General features: G+C 41.6%; 1 protein-coding gene across 24 annotated transcripts in view; it reads left to right on the forward strand.

The window, feature by feature from the left end:
- Positions 1-15156, forward strand: part of ptprfa (protein tyrosine phosphatase receptor type Fa) — a 244802-nt gene that overhangs the window by 77029 nt on the left and 152617 nt on the right. For all 24 annotated transcript variants that reach the window (XM_020049027.2, XM_020049034.2, XM_020049036.2 and 21 more), the window contains exon 2: positions 3950-4150. In XM_020049027.2, coding sequence (XP_019904586.2) covers positions 4048-4150 — 103 coding nt within the window. In that variant the 5' untranslated portion in view covers positions 3950-4047. The remainder of the gene's footprint in view (positions 1-3949; positions 4151-15156) is intronic.

The following is a 15156-nucleotide window of genomic DNA, read 5'->3' on the forward strand; positions in this document are numbered from 1 at the left end:
TGTAAACATGCTTGACTTTGGCTCTCCCGACCCAACGACACTCCCGGGAGTTAGTTTAACTTTAGCTGTCTGTCGTGTGGGTCTGATACTGCGTGTGTGATCCTCTTAGGTGTGGGCTGTTTCAGATAACCTCCAGGAGGAAGGCGCTCTCATGTATCCATGCTATGTTGTTGAAGAGGGAACATCAGTGCCCTGAGATGTAGCATTCAGCTATGTGTAATTTTTTTTTGTGTTGACACTGTGTGACGTCGTAAGTTGTTGTTATAGCAGATTTAGACCTCATTATTTGGATTTCATTTGACCTAATTTTATTGCATAGAAAAGGCAGCTAGAGAAGCACCAGGGTATTTGTGTGGTGGTATTCATGTGGTTTTCCATTTCAATCCAGGTAAATGGTCCATTCAATTTGCCTTAAGCCATACACTCTAATATAAAATACTGATATTGGGATAAACCTTCACTTTTAGAGATTTGAATAAAATGAATAAAGAGTAATGGCACTGTCATATAATATTGACAGGATTAAACTAGCCATTTACACAACGGATGTCTTTTCCAGATATCACCCAACCTTTATTATCACAGATGTATTTAATTTACATAATTGAATTGCCCAGTTGGATACCGTATTTCGAATGAAATAGCTGTCAGTATGAAAAGTACTATGTATTCACGTTCTAGATCAACATACGATGTATTGCATTATAATGTGTTAAAAAGTAGGGTAGTATTAGAATTAAGGATTGTGAACTTAGTTTAACCAGGGAAATCTGATTTCCCCTGCCCCATTTTGAAAAGGGCAATGCTTGGGCATAAGTGTTACGTTCAGGGTTAATGTGTTATCTTTAAGGTTAGGGTTAGTTAAAATATGATTTTCTTTTAGGGCACTCTATTCTGATGTTTCCATTTGGACAGCTGAGTTGGACTTGTGTGTCTGTGTGTGTGTTTTATGCCTGTGTGTGTGTGTGTGTGTGTTTGTGTGAGATCATTTCCCTGAAAGCCTCTAATACACTCCAACAGCCTGCCAACAACATGTCGTCTGGGATTAGCGTACATGTGCCATATGATCTAAAATTAGATTATGCATATCCATCGTCCCAGAGATCAGAGGGTCACAGTGTCCAGTCAATTACTGCAAGGACTAACAATGCTATATGGACATGAGGCCGTACAATGGCTTTACTGATGGTACGTACTTCATGAGGAGTGACGAAGTATGCTGTTTCTCTTTGTTGTAACTGACAAACATCACCCAGAGAGATGGATTTCTAAGCTCGGGTTGTGCTCATTAGGGCACAACACCAAACAGTCATGATTGTCATATTGCACATTTGAGACTTGTTTGTTGAAGCCTCAGGGGAGAAAACAACATTCAAAGTATGAAATATTAATGTCTTTCCCAATAAGTTGCCATCAGCCGTGGTGTGTTTCATGAGTCTGTTCGCAGAGATGACTGAAAGTTCGAGGTGATATTGAATCAACGAAGCTGGAAGCTCTGATGGTAATGATTATTCCCCAGCTAGCTGTCTCGGTGTGCAGGTCTCATGGAGTGGTGCTGTCTTGTTTAGACACACAGTAAACATTATTTGAAACACCGCCGTTCTGTACTGTTGCCATCTAAGCTACTTCTTACTTTCAAACAAAATCTTCCTCCGGCCCAATGTACTGTCTTGCAAATGGCACATCACAGTTCTTTGAAAACACTGTCTTAAGTTTCCAAGAGGATTTGTTGTGTAATTGCTGAAGGTTTTTGTTGTTCTTGCCAGCACTGTGCATATTAGGAAGACAGGGAGAAAGAAAGGGGAGGAGGTCACAAAGAGTCAAAGAGAAGGAACATGTTGTGTTTTGCTTTCCATCTTGTCATGAACATGTTCATTATGAAGTTAATTGCAGCCAAGAACGATGCAGGCCCACACACAGCCTCCTTAATGAACGCATATGTATGTTTTTGACGAAAACCACAAAACTTTCTGCAAAGGAATGGCTTTGGGAACAGCCGTTCTTCACCTCTCACTTCGTGGGTTTATCTCCGTGAAGGCAGAATTCACCCCAAAGAGTCCTGTATGTTGTTTATGGGTGAAAGGGAAAAGTACAAGAGGCTACTTCGATGCTTCCCTGTACTCTGGGTGACTAGTGAGGCAGAAGGGAGTGGTTAGGACAGGCCTGAGTGGTCGCAGAATGCCCTAACTCCACCGCACACACACACACACACACATACATACACACACACAAATCGGCTCTGGTCTGAGCACCTGATGAGGAATCTGTGGAGTTGTTAGTTGTTCAGGGTTTTCGTTCCAGGTGCATGATTCGCTGTAATGACCCAGGAATGACCCTGGAATGACCCTGGATAAATGAAGAGCACTGAGGCGGCGTTTTAATGTGGAGACATTGACGACTGCTGTATGGGGTTGGCATGGCAACAAGGAGACTTGGACTCCCTCTCAGATGGCGTCTCTTTTTAGTGTACCGCTGGAGGGCCAACAGGGCGCTGGGCAGAATTAGCTCTCAATTTATGAAATAAAGTGCCATATGGCTCTGAAGGAAAGAGTTTTGTGGGAAACCACTGAATAAACAGTTTGGTCAAAGCTAAGTAATTATTTTGCAATGACAAGAATTATGTTTGGTGGAATCCTTGGTGTCATTCACCTCTGTTTGTTTTCAGTTTTTATTAATCCAATCATTGTGACTTATGTTTAAATCAAAGATTAACATTCCCAAGTAATTGTTCAGGATTAAACCTTGCCTGGATGCTTTTGTTTTGAACAAGCTTCAAACAGACTGACTGTACCGTACCTATGACAGGCTTGGCAGTGCAGGAGCCACTGTAGTAAACATTTGGCTCTGTCAATCTGAGACAAATGGGAGAGAAATTACACACAAGGCTTACATAAGCATGGTGCCTTTTGTGATTTGTGGTCGATTTATAAAAGGCACATGCTCAATAGTTATTATGCTGAAGATTACTAATGTGTGTGTGTGGGTGTGTCTGTGTGTGTGTGTGTGTGTGTGTGTGTGTGTGGGTGTGTTTGTCTTATTGGCAGATCTGAACAACCAAAGAACAATGGCAGCCTAAATGTGTTTTGTTATTTTGTACGAAGGCTGCATCTAAACAGGTGACCCAATTCAGATTGGTTTTTCACTAATGGTATTTTGACCAATTAAATAAGCCCTTAACATCTGATGTGAATAGATCTAATTAGCACAAATAGCAATTAAGCTATACAAGTATGATTCACTGTACATGGGATTCCCCCCTCTTTACAGTTCTTGAAATGTATGTAAAAAAAAACAATTGGGATTTATATGTAAACACAGCCTTAGTCAGCTCTGATAAAAGACGGATGTGAATTTGCAAGAGACACACATACACAAAACGTGTCAGTGTACATACGTCTGTGTAATGATTAATCTCCATGGCTTTGAGGCAGTGAGGAAGTGTAACCGTTAATAGGTCTGAGAGCTTATCTCTGTTCTTCTGTATGTCTGGTTGGTTGCCTGCATTAATGTTGTGCTTCCCTGGGGTATAGTGTCCCTGTCATTGGCCTGTTATTCACCAGGGGTCTGTATGTCTGTTTTGTCTCTTTCCGTCTGTTTCTTTACCCATTCTATCCGTCGGATGGTCCATTTAGTCTCTCTGTCTGGTGTTTCCTTATCTACTGATCTAGTCTAATCGTAGTCTGCTCTACTGGATTTCTACAGCTTTTGTGCAACACAAGGATTGGCTAGTTGCCTGTGTTTAATGATGATAGATTTGACTGGGACAGATTTTATGGTGATAGATTTGACTGTGATGTATTTGACTGTGATAGACTCTACTTGCAATGTTTTTGCTATGTGGTGGGTCATGCTAGTAGATAGTAAGCTGCATGCACGTACAATGTCTTTAGGTATGAGGCTGTGTGAACAGGCCATCCCAAACCTGGCTCACTCCTGTCTCCTTCCTCAGGTGTCACTCCATGATAGCCTGAGCTCCTAATCATCGAGCGGAGCCGGTGTGTGTCGGCAGGGGGAATCAGAGGAGTAAGGAGTGCCAACACCTGGACCATGGCGCCGTGCCACAGAGGGGCTGAATCTCCCCTCGCCAGGGGGGCCATGTTTATCCTGCTGCTGGGCAGCCTGGCCCTGCCATCGCCAACCCACGCAGACAGTGAGTAACACAATACTATCTACCTCCGTAGAGATACGCCATCTCATTCTGTTTCAGTGGATTCATCAGAGAGAAGCGTGCAGTTCTCCGTTGCTGGAAACGTACCAGCTATGATTACAATTTAACTAGCCAATGGAAATCATCCCAGTTTGGAAAGCTGGGTGAAATTAGATCATTTCCGTCAGCTCCTGGCAGCCTGGCATGTCCGTCCCACACAGACAGGCGGTAATACCATGATAATACCTTCTCAGAGAACATTCAGCCGGTTATTCTATAGCTTGGGGAGGTATTTTCAATAGAATATATGGCCTGGTTTCCTAGACCCAGATAAGACCAGTCCTGGAATAAACATCTCGGCATGGAGGTGTGCTGTGAATTATTTAGCATTGGTATGGATATGTCTGTCAGACATGGGCAGCATTGCATGGCCAGAGACTAACCATCTATCATTACTGTTTTTAACCAGCCAAGGTAAAACATAATAATCTCAACAAGCATTGATTCAAAGTTGAACTGACATCTCTACAGCTTTGTGGAACTGATGGTAAATGGTTTATAGTGACACTACTCCAACCAGTTTTGCTTTCTGGTATAGCTCCTATATTAATCTGTCATAACACAGTTCTGCTGAGGTACAGTTCCCATTATCCAACAAGATAGGCACTAGGCCTCCTTTACCGACAGTCCTACAGATGTTTTGGCGACATTGTCAGTACATTATCAATACAGACGTTTTGTTTGCTGTTACATCTATCTCCACCTAATCTTAACAGATCTGGCTAACTAATGATCCGTCCTGTTCTGAGATTTCAGTTCTGCCAGCCTCTGTGACTCTTCTCATCTCTCTATGCTGTTTAGTCATATTAGTATCATGAAACGTTGTCTTGTGGAATCTGTCCCCTCACAACTTGTTGTAACAGGGACCTATCTGAATTTAGACAGAGTGGAAACAGCCTGGAGTCTGGAGAGCATTTCAGAACCTTTCAGGCTCTCTTTAGTTTTTTTTAGAAACATTGTACGTGTTCTGAAGGACGATTGTTCTGAGCTTCTTCATGAATGAATGGTTTCCAGTGAATCTGTGAGAGCTTCTCTCTGTCTGCCATTAACCCCTCTTCATCTAACCAACTTAATCCTTCTGGTGATACAAAAGGCCCACAATGGCAGGGACCTCACCCATTGAGACTATGTTTGAGACCGTGTTGAGAATGCTTAAACCTGCAGTGGAATCTCTAACTGGGTTGTCTGTAACCTATTGGTCTGTTATTTTACACATGCTCCATATACCCTTGCTACCTTCTACATTACACAGATATGGTACGTAGAAGTTGAGTGATGGAATGATGCATGACACCCAGGCAGGTACACAAGCCTGCACCTGCCCTTCCCAGCTGTACCCCTAGATGATTGCATCACGGTAATCAATAAATGTATTAAGCAATTACATGCCTCATTTGTTATTGCAAGGTCAGTTCTGCGCTGAGGTAGCTAGACAACAAACAGGGTGCCCGGTGAACCAGATGACCTAATGAACCATGTTGTTGGGGGGTTTTCTCATGGGAGTTCCATACGCACGTACACCCACTAACGCATACGCACACATACTGTACACACACACACTGCAGTGATCTCATTACTGCACATCCTCCGAGGGGAGCAGCACTCTTTCTAATGAACATGACATGCTTCACGTCAAATTTAGGGTGATTTCTAATGGAAGGAATTAATAAGACAGAAAATGTAATTTTCCCAGCCTCTGTGTGTGTGTGTGTGTGTGTGTGTGTGTGTGTCTGTCTGTGTGTGTGTTAGGAAGGTTAAGTTTGAGTTAAATCCTCTCACTGCCATATTACTGTAAGGTGCTTGGTGTGGCCGACACAGAAAAGAGATGAAAGGAAGGAGAGCTAGGGTTGTAAGAAGAAGCTAAAGCTTAAAAATAGCTTGGGTTGCCAGAAAGAATGAGGCTGATTCTGTAGAGAAACCCTCTTTATTATTCTTCGTCTTAGATTTTCTGCCACACACCTTTTAGAACCTTACATCCTAATGTAACTGGCTGTCAATGGTGATTGTAATCATAATGATAATTTGTTGATGTAAAAGGTTACTGTGTTGTAGATTATTTTGGGAAAATTAATTAGTACCATAGCATTCAATAGAAGAAAAAAACGGATTCATAAAAGATTACCAATAAAACAGCATCCAACCGACAAAGAACATCCATGTAAAAAGCAACACATTATTTATGAATGTATACACAATGTAAGTCGGAATAACATTCAAATCTATTACATGAAATTGCATAAATAGAGTACTTCAGTAAAACAATCTGTTGACTAGTGCCATTGAGAGTTTGAAACAGAAACATTCACATGATTAAAAGATCTGTTTAATTATTTGCCCTTTGATCACATGGCCTTGGGCTTTTTGGTTCACTGAGAGCTGAGTAAATAAAATACCCTTTTCCAGCTTGGGATCAAATTTCTGTAACGTTTAGCACAAAACAAGATTGCATGTATCTTTTATTTTTTTTTTCAGAAATATAGGTCAAATGTATATAATCCTGAAATGGCCTTATAAATCACAATGTTCTAGTGTTTGAGTCTGTATGTTGCTAGCGATGATAACCAGACCACAACAGTGAGTATTGCACACTGCAGTGATTGTAGGCCTTGTGATTACTTGGTGTTCATCTTACCTGCAATTGCCAACTCACCTCATGCTATGCTCACTCTGTGTTTTGTTGACCAGTTACGTCTAGCACTTAGCCTTTAGCTTTTGGCGTTACTCAAAAGCTGCAACCTAGTGTCAATCACAGAGACTATGTCAATCACAAAATGGGAGAAAAAAACAAGTAAAAGTCAACAAGAAAGTCAACAAGGGTGTGAGACTTATTTCTTATGTGCAACACTTTACTTGTACATCCCTACTCGGGACTTGTCTGAGAGAGGTGCTAATTGCTCTAATGTCTGAGTGCAGCCCCTAGAAGCCCCATATGGGCAGGACCCTTTAGATGTCTGGGTTGGCGACAAAATGACACAGAGTCAAGAGCATTCAGTGTACAGTTTGAGACTTGACTTCCAAATCAACTCCTTTATGACTGCCAATTCAGAAAACAAACTATACTGGTACTAAAACCAAAGTTTCCAACATGGGTTGTAAAGATCGAAAATACAGCCAAAATCCCCTTTACAGTACTGAATGTTCATGTTTTGTCAGTCTAATGTTCTTCCAGGATAACAATGACAGGGTGTTCAGAGTTTGTCATTTTCTTTTACATTTCCAAGCATTTTGTGTTTCAGGAATAGTACACGCTTCAGTTTTTTCAGAACTCAAACTGATGCCAGTCAAATAGATAACACAGATGACTGCAGCAGAACAGCACTTGTGCTTGTGGTATTCTTGCACAAATGATTGATTATATGACAGATCTCTAGATACTGTAAAACCTAGATACTATATAATCTAGATACTGTAGAATCTAGATTCCGTAAAATCTAGATACCGTAAAATCTAGATACCATAAAATGTCTTTACATCATGACATTCCAGGCAACCGCTATCGTCCGATAAAATCCATCCATGTAGTCCATGCATTCCAATATTTCAAGGAAGTAGTAGTCACAATAGCTTACATTTCCAGAAAATATGGGGTTGCCGAAAGTTGCGGGACATCAGCTAGAATACAAAGATTACAATGAATAGATTTCATCTGGTGATTTAAACATGAATAGCTCAGTTTATGTGGGCTGTTTACTAAGATCGCTTATTAATGTGACCCGGCATTTCCTGGCCTGATCTGAGCCAGAGGCTGCATTCCAAATAGCAGTGTCCTTTTATAAGACACAACCTTTGACCAGGGCCCTGTAGGCACAAGACTATACAGGGAACGTTGTATTGTTTGAAAGGTAAGCAAAGGCTATTGAACCGGAATGAGGACAATGTACCTGATCAACAAGTCTCTTATCGTATACAGAGGTGCTTTGTGGCACCAATAAACACATTGCTGTGTAATTTAACCTGATAGGAACCAGCAATATAACACACAGGGCCCTGACAGTGATTCTGTTTTGTTCTGTCAACGAAGTGAATATATTTCACACTATTGATTTTCTAGGGATGTGGTAGAGACAACATTATAGTAATTGTAACAAACAATGTGCACATTGAAGATTGACCACTAACTAAGCCCAGGAATACATATATTTTAAATGAATTTTCAAAAATTAACAAATACTTTGGGGGTGCCAAGAAGAATTCACTTAAGCTGGGTTGAATCTATGTGAAGCCCAGCCTCTCCTCCTCTCCTGTCCTCTCTTTCTGTCAGGCCTGTGTGATGAAACCTGGGGAGCCTGGGGACTACAATGTTTGTTCCTCATTAACAGGACGTATCTCTACTGGGGCCATGTGCATCTCTAACTGGCTCACTTCACAGACTGAAATACATATCTTCCCACACACACACACACACACACACTCAGGCACACACAAACCAACAACATGCCTTGTATTGTTCCTTATGTTCTGTGTGTTAGAATTCCCAAGGGAATGAATATGTTTTGGTTTCACTTGTCATAACATGTATTTCAGGTGCAGCCACACCATACTGGTGAAATATTTGCATATAGAGAATATAAAAAGTGTCATAAATTTACCTTTCTGTCTTAATGTTCTAGAACAATATGAAGACAGTTCCCTAAATAGTACGGTACTTTTGGTCGGAAACACAAGGTCCTTGTCCTATTTAAGCAGAATTTACAGCAGGTCCTTTATGTGAGCTTGAAGAAACTTTTGGATGTTCTCTTCTCGGCAAAGCTGCTGAAACCCCTAAACGTGTCGTCAAAGTGTCATAGTCCCCAGGGTGGAATATTTGTGGATGTGTGCTGCCATCCCCACCCCAACCCATAGACCTCTTCTTCTATGCCACTTGCAGCACAGTAGACAAATTGCGTCAAGTCTTTGTGCTTGCAGCTCCCCTGGGTCACGTTTGTGTGATGATCTGCAAAATAGAATCTATTTTTCCCTATTTTTCATTGTCTCCATTTCCGTTCCCCTTTCAAGTCGCTGTGGTAGCTCTTCAAGTCTTCTGTGGTGGGAGGCAGTTGAGAGGGTCTCTAACAGAGTGAAGATCAGAGAGATATTATTCATCAGAACAAACATGACCAACCACTGGTGTTGCCATTACATTAAGGCTAGCGCCAAACTGAGGGTTGCCATATCATTACATTTGCTAAACACAGTCTGATACTTGGCTGCATTCGGATGGTCTTGTATCAAGGGCTGAGAGAACGTTCTTCTATTAAAGTTACAATCCAGCCGAATGATAGGTAGCTATTATATACTCCCATTGCATGAAAAGGCCTGTTTCGGAGGGTCCCCATACAAGTAAAGTTCTTTGTAATAGTGACAGGTAAAAGGCCAGTACAGAGAATTCGTGATATAAAACGATTTTAACCAGTCGTAAGAAGTCAGCTCTTGACATTTCTGTAAATTCCTCAAACTTTGCACATGCAAATTAGTTCTTAACACTTGTCTTTTGTCCTCATTCTAATTTCAACAGTTTACACTCAGCAGGCAACCTAAAGTTAAAAAGCAGTATACTTATAGTTTTGTACTTTTCACAAAAAGTTCATTTGACACGACAAACTGATTTTTATGGGGAAGGCAAATAATATCAGAAGTTATTGCAAATGAAACACTTGTCCGTTGGTTATTCTCACTCTTTTCCGTCTCTATTGATTTCCTCTCTGCTTTTCTCTTAGCTTGTGTCAACAAATATCTTGCACTTTGTGCAAACTGCTGCATTGGCCTCTGTTGGCGATCATCTGCCTTGCTCTTTGACATTATAGCGACTTGACTCAAGTCCATCATTTGACTGGACTCAACTCAGTTGGAGCAAATTAAGTTTAAGTAATAAATAAATAAATAAAAGTGCGGAGATGACACATTGTTTTCCGATTATGGCTCAAAACAGGACGGTGATGGTCTAGGCACAGACTATATGTTTCTGTGGCCAATCAAATTAATGGAGTTAGGAGGGCATAGTGATGGAAAACTAAATAACACAATCTGGCGAAGAAAACCAGGAGTGAGGGCGTGACGATTTTCAATGACCAGTGAAATTAAGAGGATTTGAGTTCACTACAACCCCGCAGTGTTGCCAATTAGATTTAGTGACTTTTCAGATCCCAATAGCTTTTTTTTCCCAAAAAGCGACTAGCGACAAATCTAGTGACTTTTTGTGGTGTTATTGGAGACTCGTTCTTACTCTTCTCAACGAGCAGCGGGTGCCACCATGGGCTCCTCCCCCATCTGAAAGCACTCACAGGTGGCTCAGTCCTCGCACAGCAGTTCCTCCAAGCTGCAGTCAGAGCAGAAGATGTTAACTCCTCCATGTCCAGACTGCAAATGAATCGCGCATGCGGGAAGCCCCTGCTGGCTTTTCCTGCCCATAATGTAAAATGTAAATGTTCTTTGTTGATTTCTTTTGATTTTGACTAAAATAGCGCCCCCTTTTTTGATTTGTTCTTTGTTTTTTTGCTCAGGTGATTATTTCTTGTACATGTACAACGTGTAGTTATTTTGTTGTCCATGACTTAAAATTGCATTGCATTGCTGTGAGGTTAGTATTGCGTAAAGGTTTTATTCCCATTGACAATTTTTCTATTGTTACTTCTCATTCTGTACATTATTTTGGCTGCCAGTGTCCTTTGGAGAACTTTCTATTCTTGTATTGCTGTATGGGAACCTGCAAGCAAGCATTTCCACTTTAAATGTAAATATTATTAATTTAAGTGTTTTTAATTAGAAAAAGAACGAGGGGATGGGCCGTCGGGTTTGAAAAGGGGTTACAGGGTAAAAAAAAATTATGTCTTTACTGGTGGACACAAGTCATGATCTGGAATCATTGCCAGTCACAATCTGTTCTCCACTGATATGTTAATACCTCACAGCAGGGGGTGTGGTTGTGACAATGGAGAGGTTTGTGTGTTGTGATATGTCCTAATGCCCAGTGGTGGGGTTTCCTTAAAAGTAGGGAAGAGTAGAAGAATGTCCCATGCTGGAGCTGTTGCAAGTCAGGATTCTAACTTCTTGACTGGTTCCTTTGCGGTTCCTCTTCGTGAAAAGTCGCGACATAAACCGTCTTTGGAGTGTTGAGTAATTAAAGACTTAAATTCTCACGACTGGCCTGGACTTGGCAACATTCATAAGAGGTAACTAGGACTACGTAACAGGGGTATTTGGCCCAGTGTCCGTTTCTCCACGCGTGGGTGGGATTTTACAGATACTATGACAGCTCTGTTAGCCCATCAGGGACACCTGAACCGGCTCCATAAATCACAATAAACTCTGTCTAATAAATTATTGGATCTCTCCTCTGTCTCTCTCTCTGCCTCCTCTGACCATGCCCCCCCCCCCCCCTCTCCTTTTTGTCCTCTCCTACCTCTCCATTCTCTGCTCATGCTTAACAGAGCATGTTTGGGTGAAAGAATGTCCCCTGTAGCTGTGGGGAGGAGCTGACTGTTGTTGTCAGAGATCAAGCTGAAGACAGAAAAATCTTGCACGACTGCTTTGATGGTCTGGAGGAGATGAGAGTAAAGGATTTCAGTTGCAGCGGTGTGTAGTGATGAGTGGAGGTTGGAGGAGCAGGTGCTGGAAGCAGGGAGGAGTATGGGTAAGAGAAGGAGTGGGGGGAGGAGAACGGGCTGAAATAATACAATTGCATGCAGTATATGTTAAAAAGTAGATTTCTAACATAAAACACAAATTGTAGTAAAGAGAACAAAGATGCCTCGCAAATGAACACTGCTTCAACCCTAACCATACATAATGCTTTATATCCTGAGCCTATGTTTAGGTTATTTAGTTAAACAAGACTAGTTGTGTATTTAATGAGTGGTGACGGAGGTAATCTGTTTCTGTAGTCCTATAAAGTAAAACGTAAAAACATCTCAAACATGCACCTAAAATAATGTAGGCCTGTTATTACCAGCAACAGCACTTGTTTGACATGCAGTGCCATTAGTTACCAGGTAAACAGCATTATCAGTGAGTTTATACCCCTTCTAGGTCAGGGGTCTGGCCAAAACACTGCGCTGCTTCTGTACCTTCTTATGGAGGCTCTCTGGGGCAGCAGTTGCTACTGTGAGTTGTCAATTGTATTTACATATTATGTAAATGCCATTTAAATGTAATTGTTGTCTAAATAGGCTCTAAGTAGAATTATTGCATGTGTCTGTCCACTGTCTCTTGTTTTTCTTTTGCTTCTTTGTTTTTGTTTGTATCGTATATTTGCATATCAAAGATCCATTATAGATGGGATTATTTTCAGATTTACAGCATCATTTGAATATGCTGAAAGCCTTATCAGATGTTAACAGATCTGTATTTGTTTTTCCATGTGTCTGTGTGTGTTTGTAATTGTGTGTGTGCATGGGCCTGTGTCTTTGCCAATATATTATTCAGTGTAAATGATGCCTGAGTCTTTTAGTTTTTCATCTCTCGAACCTACGTACAAGTATACAAGCTAATATTCCAAGGATAAACAAATTCACACGGTGATGCCAGAGCCTTTAAGAGCCTGCCGTGCTGAAGAGTAGTAATATACAGAGTGTGTATCACCTGTAGGTCCCTGGTGGCTCACACTTTGGTGTCCCTGCTCACTTTATAACATGCTGCCAGGAAACTGTAGGTCCCTGTTCCTTATATAACCTTTATAATCTGCCAGGATGCTTTTGGACCCTGTTCACTATATTACCTTTGGTCATGATACTGTAGGTCCCGGTTCCTTATATCATTTATATAATCTGCCAGGATGCTTTTGGACCCTGTTCACTATATTACCTTTGGTCATGATACTGTAGGTCCCGGTTCCTTATATCATTTATATAATCTGCCTGGATGCTTTTGGACCCTGTTCACTATATTACCTTTGGTCATGATACTGTAGGTGCCTGCTCCCTCCTAGTAATGACGTCCTACTGAGACAGCCTATCAGTGAGCCCGCCCACCCCACATCCAGACAGCCTATCAGAGTGCCCACCCACCCCACATCCAGACAGATCTTCAACCTCCTTCAGACAGTTTCTCCCTGGTCTCCCCAGTCTCCTCTTGACTCCTCCACTCCACGGTCAGATACATATCCTCCTTCCTGCCAGCCCTTTCCTCTGCTGCAGCATGGAGCCAAGGGGAGCTCCTGAGGAACTGAGGTACATGCCTGACAATTTCTGCTGTCAGCCACTTCACTGAGTAACACTGGGGGAATCTGAAGATTTTTAAGTATTAGAAGGCAGGCAGGGAGGTGTGGGTTGTGCTGTGAAACTAAATGAGCCAGGTTGGTTCTTTTCTCTATCCTTCTTTCCCTAAAGCTCTTGCTTACTCTCCCTGTATCCCTCCGCAATTTATCCAGCTCATACTGTATGTGTCCAACACACACAGACACTACCTCGCTTGTGCAAACACTCCAAACCAATTTGCACATGTGCCGCACATACTAACATGCCCCAACCATGGTACGAACATATCCATCTTGATTACTGTACTCAAATGTGCTAGTCGGGAATGACAAAAGTACCCTTTTCACAGCAAGTGTCTTCACAAGGCGACATGCCAAATTAGGCAGTGTTATGTTAATATAAACATCTCATGTGATTCCCCATCAGTACACACCATGTAATGTGCGCGCAGCCGAAACCACGCCCCTCAGAAAAAAGACTCTTGGCGTATCTGCTGCAACAGATGTGTAGGTTGGCTAAGAGTTTGAATTTCATAGTTTCATTGTGTATCTGTCATTTTGCTGTGGTTTGACGTGTTAATCATGCCTTGTCGTGACACATCTTAGTTGTCTGTCACACTCTGGAAAACAAAATTAACAAAATGAGTTACTGTTCGGATTAAGGTTAAGAAATGGGTTTAGCAACTATTTGCTTGTTAAGATCCATAAACTGTCTGCCAATAGTGTTCATTATTGGTGGGATTCACCGTATCTCAGCATAAGCTCAAATGTACAGTATATAAGCATTGAAACATTCAATATCTAAAGCACATAACAGCCTAGTCACAATTGTTTTGGTTTCAAGAGCATTTGTTTGCATCCATCTTTACAGTCTATGCATTTTGGTACATGCCCTTTTAAAGAACCAAGTTGTGATGTTATGGATGCTGCTTCCATTTTTCAACGTGGAGAGCTGGTAGAGTATAATGCTGGCATTGTTCTGTATATATTTGAATTGATGTTTGGTCTTTTATCCCCACCAGCCACAAACAATATTGCCCTCTGAACAACTGAATAGATTCCTTTTTTATTGCTTGGCCTGTCTGGTTATTGAATGAGTTGGTTAAAAGAAGTACTCTTGTTCTGTGCCCGCTGTGTCAATCTGAACCCTATAGTCTATTTAGCTCACAACTATTTAATGTTCTGTTTATTTGTAGTGTACTACGTAGAGGACAGGATGCCATTTGGGACTCACATGCAGTGAACAGTGGGAAGGTTGAAGCGGAGGAAGGAGAGTATTTCTTTTTCCATCTCCTATTTAGAGGGATGTATTGAATGTATTGAATGGATGTTACCTGTAGTGCTTCGGAGGGTAGGAGTGTGGTGGATAGAGAGCGCGGAGGGCCGAGCTGCGATTGTTTACGTGTCATTGTGACTGATCAGACGCTGATATGCACGGCTGCTTCATCCTCTAACTCTGGCTCTCTGCTCTGAGTCCTAATGAGACTTTCTCAACAGAGGAGTTACTTTGTTTGAAACTTTTGTCATTTATCAGTGTGAATTGCCTTTGAAACACAGCTCCCTTTCGCCTTACACAACATTTGACTATCTGGCTGTCGGCCTAGACACCATTAAATTCATGGGGGGGGGGGGGGGGTTTCCAGCCCAAATGAGAAAATGGCCTGTAGGACAAGCGGGTGGTGAGGAATTACAATAAGACGTTTGAAACGACATGTTCTAAATGAAAAGGTTTTAGCGTTTGAGGTGTCATGGCCTACTGTGGGTAATGACACACCAGGGC

This window comes from Esox lucius, chromosome 8 (assembly GCF_011004845.1).
Source record: "Esox lucius isolate fEsoLuc1 chromosome 8, fEsoLuc1.pri, whole genome shotgun sequence".
Classification (NCBI taxonomy): domain Eukaryota; kingdom Metazoa; phylum Chordata; class Actinopteri; order Esociformes; family Esocidae; genus Esox; species Esox lucius.